General features: G+C 38.4%; 1 protein-coding gene across 3 annotated transcripts; it reads left to right on the forward strand.

Moving 5' to 3' along the window:
- Positions 1 to 1,231: 1,231 nt before the first annotated feature.
- hmga1a (high mobility group AT-hook 1a) lies at positions 1,232 to 9,036 on the forward strand. 3 transcript variants are annotated; one of them, XM_056450078.1, is made up of 5 exons: positions 1,232 to 1,361; positions 2,253 to 2,359; positions 3,510 to 3,599; positions 4,380 to 4,439; positions 7,008 to 9,036. In XM_056450078.1, exons 2-5 carry the CDS (start codon positions 2,270 to 2,272, stop codon positions 7,068 to 7,070), a joined length of 303 nt encoding a protein of 100 aa, XP_056306053.1. In that variant the 5' UTR covers positions 1,232 to 1,361; positions 2,253 to 2,269; the 3' UTR covers positions 7,071 to 9,036. The 3 variants fall into 3 exon arrangements, with proteins under 3 accessions (XP_056306053.1, XP_056306051.1, XP_056306052.1); XM_056450076.1 differs by having other exon boundaries at positions 1,236 to 1,361; positions 3,507 to 3,599; XM_056450077.1 differs by lacking the exon at positions 1,232 to 1,361 and adding an exon at positions 1,852 to 1,966 and having other exon boundaries at positions 3,507 to 3,599.
- The last annotated feature ends 695 nt before the right edge of the window (positions 9,037 to 9,731 follow it).

The raw sequence follows: 9,731 nt of genomic DNA on the forward strand, positions 1-9,731 counted from the left end.
CAATCGGTTTCCTTAAACAGTTTGAGTTACTTTAACTTTTTGGGTTTTACAGTGTAAGTAAATGAAATGAATGAATAGGCTTTATGAACTTTGAATGGACAATATTTGCCTGAGATACAACTATTTAAAAATCTGAAATCAGAGGGTTCAGAAAGATTAAACTATTGAGAAAACCACCTTTAAAGTTGTCTAAATGAAGTGCAGATGCATATTATAATCTAAAATTGAGCTTTTTTATGGTATAGAAATGTACAAAATATATTATCAAATCTTCATGATCTTTACTTAATTTAAAGAAAAATACATAAGCTTGACTCCATTTGACGCTATTGACTATATATATATATATATATATATATATATATATATATATATATATATATATATATATATATATATATATATATATATATATATATATATGCAACACAACAAATTCTAAGGTCACTTTTGTGAACAATGTTAGGCTTTAAGAGTTCCTTCTCACATATTTTGATTCAATTAATTGCATTTGAAGTCTTTAAATAATAAATCAATTTAAAAAATAAACGCAAATTAGCCCTGGATCACCTATTTCTGTGTAATGAAAGTTATTTAGTGTTTTTTTTGTCAGATATTTGGTGAGATGTTGTTTTGTAGAAGAAGTTCAGTTTGAATGGAGGAACATGATAACATGTCATTTTAAAATCATTTTATGGATTCATATGAGGCATTTTCTGGCTGATTTAATAATGCAGGGAAACTAAAGAGGATTCATAATTGCCTCTTGTAAGACGTGAGACTTTTACACTGGAATTTCATTGATTTAGTTCCGTTTTAAATGTCTTTGTTCAGCTCTGGTGGTGATCTTTGGTCTTCAGATGACTATATCTGTTGAAAACATGAATACTGCATGGCTGTAAATACAACATGAAGACTGAAACGTCCTAGTATATTTTTAATACTCTTCTTATTATTTCAATGTCATGAAAAACGGAATGTATGGACGTGGTGTGTACTATTTTGAAAATACAGTCTAAACTTGCGCTTAAACAACTAAAAAAGGAAACAAACAATGCATTTAATAGTCTACTCTTTCAAAAGAGAAGTGGGGGGAGGGCCGTTAACGACATTGCATACAAAAGCACCCCTGGTTGATTGGCAGAACACACGCAACAGTGCTGCTGATTGGCTGCTGATATTTCAAACGCACGTCCTCCGCCTAGGCTCCGCCCATTTTTCAGTCTATTTCCCGAGTGGAAGACCCCATGAAATGCCCCTGAAACTCCCGACGGCGATTGTTGTCTTTCATTCATTCGCAGCTCGCGGATCGCGCTGGTGTGCACATTTTGGACTTTGTCCCGACCGCTCCTTTTAAAACGGTATGTATTACTTGTGCTCTTTTTAAAGCTAAATATAGCTAATTTAATTCTACACGAAGGCTTGAACGAGAAAACGGAAACCGCTGTAAGAAATTAGCTTTAAAGCAGCCTTCGAGCAGGATTAGCAAACACTGCACAGATTGGCGGGCTCGTGTGGCGCGGTTTTCCAGTCTGATTTATTACTTGCATGAAGCATCAGCGAATTTACGCTTTCGGTTAAAAATACTCACTTTTAGTGTAATTAACTTTTAATATGGGGAGTTTTAAATTGATTTCAGCCGGTTTTGAAACGAATATCTAACGTGGTTTGTTTTACATGGTTAAATATTGATATTTTTAAAAGAAAAACTGATGTTTAGATGAGTCTTTGTTTATTCTTTGTGATATTTCAGCCAATTTAAAGCTCCTCGCGGTGTAAACAACCGAATTGGGCTTTACGCGCTCGGGGATTTAAAAGGGCGCGAATCTCGCGCTGTGTTCGTGTTCCGGTTCGAACTGGAACTGCGGGGTATCCGTAGAAACCGTCGTTCGCCTTTAGCTTTCTGTTTTAAAGATCTGTCGCAGCACAGCGAACTTCCGACGAAATTCACCGCTGCAGTTTTAAGGTAATATCCGGTGGTTTAACCAAGTATGTCGTGACTTGAAATATTTTTGCTAGCGACCGACATTGTGTTCGGCTCGAGTTCGCGCCTGAATCCAGGCCTAGCGCGTGTTGTAAACAAACGGGAAGCCGGTGGTTCCGCGCTCCCCTCCATTACGCTCACTGTAAAGTTCGGTTTTTGCTAAATTTTCTAGTTTAGTATCTGATCTTGCGTTTTATTTACACTTTCTTTATTAGCATCAGCTAACGTGTTTGTTGGTCGGTTGTGCTAACTGACTCTTTCCATGCAGTGTTCCAGTAAGGCACAATGAGTGACTCTGGCAAGGACACAGTGGCTACTAAAGAGAAGGATGGAGCAGAGAAGAGAGGACGTGGAAGACCCCGAAAACACCCACAGGTGCTGTTCTGCTCTCCAGCGCGGGCTGCTGGTGTTCTTGTATAGCTGAGGCGGTAACCCAACCCTTGTTTTAGCATTTAAAAAACATGCCTGTTGATTTTTACATATGTTTTGCAGTCTCGCACCCAAGTCTATCCCCGTTTTATATACGATAACCTGATAAGGCGCTTAACACTAGCAGTATACATCGTGGTCTTTGTTTAGTTGCGTCTAGCGCTCGTCCGCACACGCTTCACATGTGCAGTGGTCATCTGTAGTGGCAGGATGACCAAGGCCTGTAACATGATCTCTTTAAACCAGCAGTAACCCACTTAATGTTTCAGCTGCGCGCTGATTGGCTGCAGGAGAGTGCCAGCGTCTGATTGGTTCGTCCCACTGTCAATCACAGGGCCTCGCGAGTGCATTGGGTTTAAAGTTTCTATTACTCACCCGTGTAATCAGAGCCTTTGAGTAGTACTCCATGGCCACCATCATACAACAAGATGGAGCTCATCCTGTAACAGTCGTTTATTATTATTAATTTTATTTTAAGGAAAGAGAAGTTAGTTTAAACTATATAAAGTAAACAGTGGCTTATTTGTGAAGTAGTTTAAACAAATTTTTAGACTATATTTACTATATTTGGATAATTGCTAAACGTTAGCCTGCACGAAAATCTACATTTTGTAAACTATGTATGCTAAATGCTGCAGTTTTGAAGGCTCTATGCTGTTTTCATTTACATAATGTGCCAACTTGGCGTTGTAGAAGTAAAATTGGCTAATGGCTAAATGCACCTGCTAGAAAATGTGCGGTTTTCTAACACGTTCTTATGTAAATACAAGTTCTCATTGATGTAAACTTAGTTTATTGTCCTACGGTAGTAGATTGTATGCATGCCTCACACAAATCAAGTAGCATACTTGTGACAGGAAATTAACTTTACACACGTCCTGAATGTCTTGTATTCCTGGTACTGCATTGGTAGTTGGGCTGTGGTGATCTACACTGTATTTGATTCTCTTCTGACAATCGATGGCCGCATGCCACCTGTTGGTCTTAAAGTAGCAACCAGTTGCATTGACTTAAGTTATGCACCAGTGTGTGGTTGAGCCACAGTTTTGGTTTCACGCATTTTGAGGTGTATTTGTTTTTGAACTACTTTCAGCAGGAGGCCAGTGGATCTCCTACACCGAAGAGACCCAGAGGAAGACCAAAGGGCAGCAAAAACAAGCCGAGCTCCACCGTGTCTCGGGGCAAAGTGAGTAGAAGTGTAATGTTGCAGAGGTGCACAAAACCACAGAGACTATTGCGTGCCAAGCTTGCATCTGTCTTCCGGCCCTTTAAGTTAACCGATATAGTTGCTGTTCATAAATAATGGTTCCTTATTGGCGTCGATGCTTTAACGAATCATTTTATTGCACAATATTTTTTATAGTGGGACAAAGATCATGATGAAACTATGAAAAAAGATTAACCCTTTAGATCTTTAGGGAACCTAGCATATTCATCTTTTAGTAGCTTCAACTTATTTTCTGTAAACATTCAAATGTAGTATTTTATTAAAGAAAAACAAAAAAAGTAAAACATTCTTTGGGGTGATCCTGATCAGAGCAGTCTTGTTTTGGCTTGAGCCTGCAGATGAAGCAGTTGCTCAGTTCCGGTTGTTCTCCGACTTCCTGTGGCGTCTGAACGCTATGCATTGCAGGTGCAGAGCAGCGTCTCCGCAGATAAACCCCACCCCCACTTCCACTCTTCCTTCCCCTCCATCTATTGTCATGACGACAGCTGACCCACCGCCCCTCCCCCATTCCCTTTGTGTGTGTGTGTGTGTTCTCGCGTGTTGCCGCTTGTACCAGCTGTCTCTCCGCTCTGGACCAGGTGGTCGGCGAGTTGAAGTGTTGTTCATGTCCGTTTCCAATATAATAGCCAATGAACTCCATGCCCCTGGGCCTCCTGCCAGCTCCAACCTTGCAGCGCCCTCTGCTGGCCGTCTGCATCTGTAGCACCATGTTTATTCTGTCCTTCTCTCGTCTTTCAGAAAGCAGCAGCGGCTTCGGCACCTGCAGGGACTAAACGCAGAGGACGACCCAAGAAAGCAGTGAGTATTTGTGTGTGTGTGTTGTGCATCTTAAAGGGGCAGTTCATTAAAAAATGCAATTTTACTCAGACTTGAACCTGTTAGCTTCTTCTGTTGAACAGATTTGTTATGTCTTACTAAAATAATTGTTCAATAGAAGTAACTTAAATCTTTGGAACTATTAAAGTATTAATGGTGAGTAAATGTTAGTGTTTTTATTATTATTTTTTGGTGAACTGTCCCTTTAAGACTCGTTGAGTGTGGCTTTAGTGAAAACCACATGGCTTAATGAGTGTTTGTGTGGTGAGAAGTTGCCATGGGCGACCACAAAAATATTTGGCTGCTCCTCGCGAGGGATTTCTTGCCGTTCTCTCTCTCCGCCTCCGTTTCCCCTGCAGCTCGTGTTTATAAGAGCAGATCAAATCTCTCCAAACCCTTTTATTTTGCTGCTAAGTCAGTTTGGCATGTAATGTGGCAGAAGCCGCTACCGCCCCGGTTTCCTCGACAGCTCACGGTGTAGTCATCAGGCTGTGTGTGTGCTGCATTCCTCAGACATGAGCTGCTGCTGGCTCTGGATTCCGCTCTTCTCATTCAGACATGTCTGCAGGAATCCAGCAGGTCTAGTCACACAGACCCCTGGCTGTGACTCACACTACTCGTGCTTTTAATCATTAGACACAGAAAATTGAAAGTTGTGTGTTTGGTTTAGTGTAGAATCATCAGCCTTTTAGGGTTTTTCCAGTGTTTTATTTACAAATATTTTAATGTTTTCTTTTTTAACAGAACACACTGCCGGAATTTTACAAAATTGATCTATTGATCAAATTGGAGACTGATTATATTAAATAAATGACATGTTTAAAATGGTTATGATTATAAACTGGTTAATTTTAAGCCAAATATTTTACCAATGTTGGTGTGTGTATAGCCAATGCTTATGATATGGCATAATAAAATGGTAATTTGTATTTTCCTAGTTTTGATATCACCAATAATTAACCAAAATGACTTTTTACAATGTTTTCTGAACACAAACCATATGTTGAACCATTACCTTCCATCGCAAGAAGAAAAACACTGTCAGGCAGTGCTTACTAGTTTACCATATTTACCCAATATGTTTATAGTATAATGTATATTGAATTAAGTGTTAAAGAATTCAGTTTTGAATGAACTTTTTTTCGTAGTGAATCTTGCAGAGAAAGTCTAATAGCTTTATAATTTCTTTTTAATTAATGTTTTACCACATTTGAATCGGTTTTATTCTTTGTCATTTCTTCTACTTGTTTGCAGGGTCTTAAATCTCAATCCAAATTCAGTGTATTTTAGTGTTAAATATACTGAAATATCATGTTGTAGGTCTTTAATCTTTTTTAAACAGGTCTTTTTCTTTGTTCATGTTTTGCTACCCAATCTGGCCAAAACCCGTTCAATCACCAGCAATCCATCTCCATAAAGCTTTAAACTTTTATTAAGAAATGTAGTTTTTAACTATTATAATGGTTTAAATGTTTTCCTCATAACTTTTTGTACTTTCTGCTGAGGAAGCTGACCTAGACAGGTCGTTGTGCATTTAGTTTATTATAGTTTTTAAAACTTTTTTTTTTTTTTTTAATAAAGTTTGTTAAAGTGTATGGATGTAAGTAGAGCTTGCTTTTTGTTTTTACACTATTTAAACTATTTTGCTAAGAAATATCTAAAATTTAAATTAATAATTGTTTTGTTATTGTATTATTAAATGTATTATTATTATTTTGATAGGGCAAATCTTTTCCATCTTGGCCATTTAAAAAAATTCCTTAGCATTTAGTCCTTTATTAGTCGAATTTAATTCATAATCATCTTAAATGTCTTAAAGTCTTAAATTTAACATTGAGTTTAACTTGGGCCAGAGTTTCAGTGGGATCCTAAATGTTTTCTCAAATCAACCTCAATCAGTTTTACGCCTTAAAGTCTTAAATTTTCTGAAATATTGTGTTGTAGGTCTTAAATCTTTTTAATCGGGTCTTAATTTTCCTTTGTTCAGGTTTAGCTGCTCAATCTGGCCATTAACACTCACCAATAACAGACAATCCATCTCAACTTTTAACCTTTTATTTCATGTTGTTTCTAAATGTTTATAATAATTTTAAGTTATTCTCCTCATAATATTGGTTTAAAAGTGTTTCATGCACTTACTGCTGAAGCTGATCTGAACAGGTTGTTGTGCATAGATGATTGTTGTTGTTTTGGAAAGTGTATGGATGCAAATAGAGCTTGCTTTTTTTACACTTTTAAAATATTTCACTAAGGAATCAATTTATTTGATTGGGCAAATAAATCCTTTCCATCAGGGCCATTTGAAAAATTCTGTATTTAGCCTTTTTAAGTCTTAATTTCATTAATGAAATTCAATGGTTTTAAATGTAACTTGGTGAAACCTGCAGAAACCCTGTGTGTCTTCTATGCTGTTTTAAGCATTTTGAGTGATCAGTAAGAAATGTTCTCTAGAAATAAACTTTGCCTAATGGGGGATTATTGCATTCTGGGTTATGATTTCTGACTCTTGTACTGGAAAAAATTAATCTTAATCCTGTTTTGTTTTTTCAGGAGAAGGAGGAGCAGCCATCCAAGTCCTCTGAGGAGGAAGAAGAGGAGGAAGAGGAACAGTAACTAGCGACTCGTGCTACCTCACAATCCAACGTTATTTCTTCCTGTTGACCAGAGCTGGACTGACCCTTTCCCCCCCACCCCGATTTCTCCCCTCTACCCTCTCTCTCTCTCTCTCTCTGTTCCCTTACACTAGTGCCACCCTCACCCTCCAATTCACCTTTACGCTCTAGTGCCCCCTCGTGTCAGGGAGGCTCGCACATTCATGCGGCTTCTCTGTGTAACACCACTGGAAACAAAAACAACAAAAAAAGGACTCAAATATACTGTATGTCCATTCATGGATGCATGCACACGTGTATGCGTGTATGTAAATGTCTCGCACTCAAAGGGTAATTGGGCTATCATTATACTGGACAAAGATATGCTCTGACGGCGGCTTGACACAAAGCAATTTGCAAAATACTGAAGTTTCGTTTTTTTTTTTTTTTCTCGTCTCGCAAACAGTTTCAGGCCTTGAGGATTCACGTTTATTTTTGCAAGTCTAAATCTGAAAATACGGTAGGTTGTGTGACATTCATGTCGTTGTGTACTGGACAAAGGTGAATTGACCTACTTGTTTGTTTTTACTTGGGTTGTGTGTGCGTGTGTGTGTGGTAACTCGATGTCTCTCCAGTTATACCTTATTTCATTTTTTATTTTTAGCTTCTCTGTGAATTATTTCCAAGCTAGAACTAAACCTTGAGCTTATTTTGAGTGAGCATAATCTAGAGGACTTTTAACTTGTAATCAACATATCATCGAATGCTTTTTGTCGTGAATATTTTTCTCTTTCACAACAGCCGATTCTCCACCATCATGATTTATATACGCGTTAAAATGAGTCCCCGTTAAATTCGATAGCACGCCTCTTTCAGCGCAGTGCTAATGCAGACGAACGCTTTGCTAGTCTGACTACGATTCATGTTTTATTTGGTTGTGGAGGACAATGATTGCTTTTAATCGTGACCCCGATTTCACCGCCATCCTATATGGCATCGTCCTTGAAATGAAAGCTGCAGATTTGGGCGGCAGCAGTGCTTTACATTTTTATCGGCCCCAAACCCGTTCTTCTCGCATGTGACTGTAAATGTGTTATATTTTAATAGTAGTGCAAATCGATAGAGCATTCCATTTAGCTGACGAAACGTCCCGGCCGCGTCACCACTTCAGTCCACTCGGACATCTTTGGCTTAATTTCGCTTTTGTTGTTTTTGACGTGTTAAATTCCATGTCAGGGAACGCTGATCGGTCCAGTGACTGGGTCTCCTCTCAGAACTTTAATGCTGCTACAAACATGGTTAACTAAAAACCCGGAATACTGCAACCCGGTCAGTTCTACTCTGGACTTGACCGTCACTTTCATACCTCACTTTACAACAGCTTATGACGGATTTCTCCTCTGTTAACTTTCCTGACGATGTTCAACTGGTCTCAGCGCAGCGTTTGCCGAGATCCTCCTCTAGCGTGGGGTTATTGTTGCTCCGTTTTCGTTTTAACTGGTTTTGCTTTACATCGGCGTGTATCATCATCTGGAGACGCCAACAGCGGGATGCATTGAGTCAGAGAGATGCAAAACATGTTCACAGACTGTGGTAGAGATCTAGGTTTTATTTTCTTCTGTACGTATTTGTTTGGTGCACTGAATTGACTTATTTTTGCTTTATCTTATCCTGAATAAAATGACTTTAGTGTGGCACCTGAAGCCGAGGGTTTGTTTATTTCTCCCGTCTCCGTATGAAACTTCTTCATCCTGCTAGCTGCTTTAGCTCCGAGCCCTTGTTTTGGTAGATCATGATGGTACTATATACGGCTGTTCGACGCAGTGGTTTTTAACGTGCCCTTCAATACCGATGTCTTGTTTTTATGTGCCCGTGCACACAACTGGTTTGGGATCAGTCTTTTCAATGTATACACTCTCTGCATTTTCTATTGTGGACTGCAGGAATTTATATTCAAAAATGGTAATAAAGTTAAGAATTCGTACATATGTGTTGGTGTGGCTGCGTTTCTTCAATCGGAAATTGGATGTCTTTTGACTCTTATTTGCCCAAATATTTTTGTGTGTGTAATTTTAATAGTTCTCTTTGCCGTGATGATAGTACACCAAAAATAAAAGGTTTGCTTGATTTAAAATCTTCGTTATTTGCACAAAGTAAATTTGACTACCCAGCTCGGTTAACTTGTCCATACGCAGGGTGTTCGCAGGGGCTTAAGTATTAAAAATTGATAAATCACTTTAAAGAAACTTTAAAGGCCCTTAAAAAGTATTAAAAACTCTCAAATGCTACTTTTACAAGGTATTAAATTTGGTATCAGAATGCTGAAGTTTATTTGAAAGAAATCTTTGAATAGTTGAGTCGTATCGGCGCTCGTATTCTGAATGGAGAAGGGTGTAACGGTCAATATGGCTGATAAATCCCGCCTTCTAGTACAAGAGCCAATCATCGATCGGTATAGACTGACAGTACACCAGAGGAGGGGCTTGCACCAGATGTCAGTTTCTGCAGATTTTGAGTGATTCGAACATTTAGAAAGCAAACTTGAGACAATTGTTTAGTTTTATTAGATTCCTAAAATGAAATTCAATCATAAGATAGGCAAGAAGTTTTTAATTTGATGTTTCCTCATTCAGACAGAATGCCTGAGAGGCGTTGCATTCATTGTGAAATGACTTGCCTTAAA

This window comes from Danio aesculapii, chromosome 23 (genome assembly GCF_903798145.1).
Source record: "Danio aesculapii chromosome 23, fDanAes4.1, whole genome shotgun sequence".
Lineage (NCBI taxonomy): Eukaryota > Metazoa > Chordata > Actinopteri > Cypriniformes > Danionidae > Danio > Danio aesculapii.

What these genes read in the sequence shown, in the direction of transcription:
- hmga1a (XM_056450076.1), top strand. Translation starts at nt 2,270, where the DNA reads ATGAGTGACTCTGGCAAGGACACAGTGGCTACTAAAGAGAAGGATGGA. An exon ending in CCACCGTGTCTCGGGGCAAA is followed by an intron (nt 3,600 to 4,379) that starts GTGAGTAGAAGT and finishes CTCGTCTTTCAG; the next exon opens with AAAGCAGCAGCGGCTTCGGC. An exon ending in GAGGACGACCCAAGAAAGCA is followed by an intron (nt 4,440 to 7,007) that starts GTGAGTATTTGT and finishes TTGTTTTTTCAG; the next exon opens with GAGAAGGAGGAGCAGCCATC.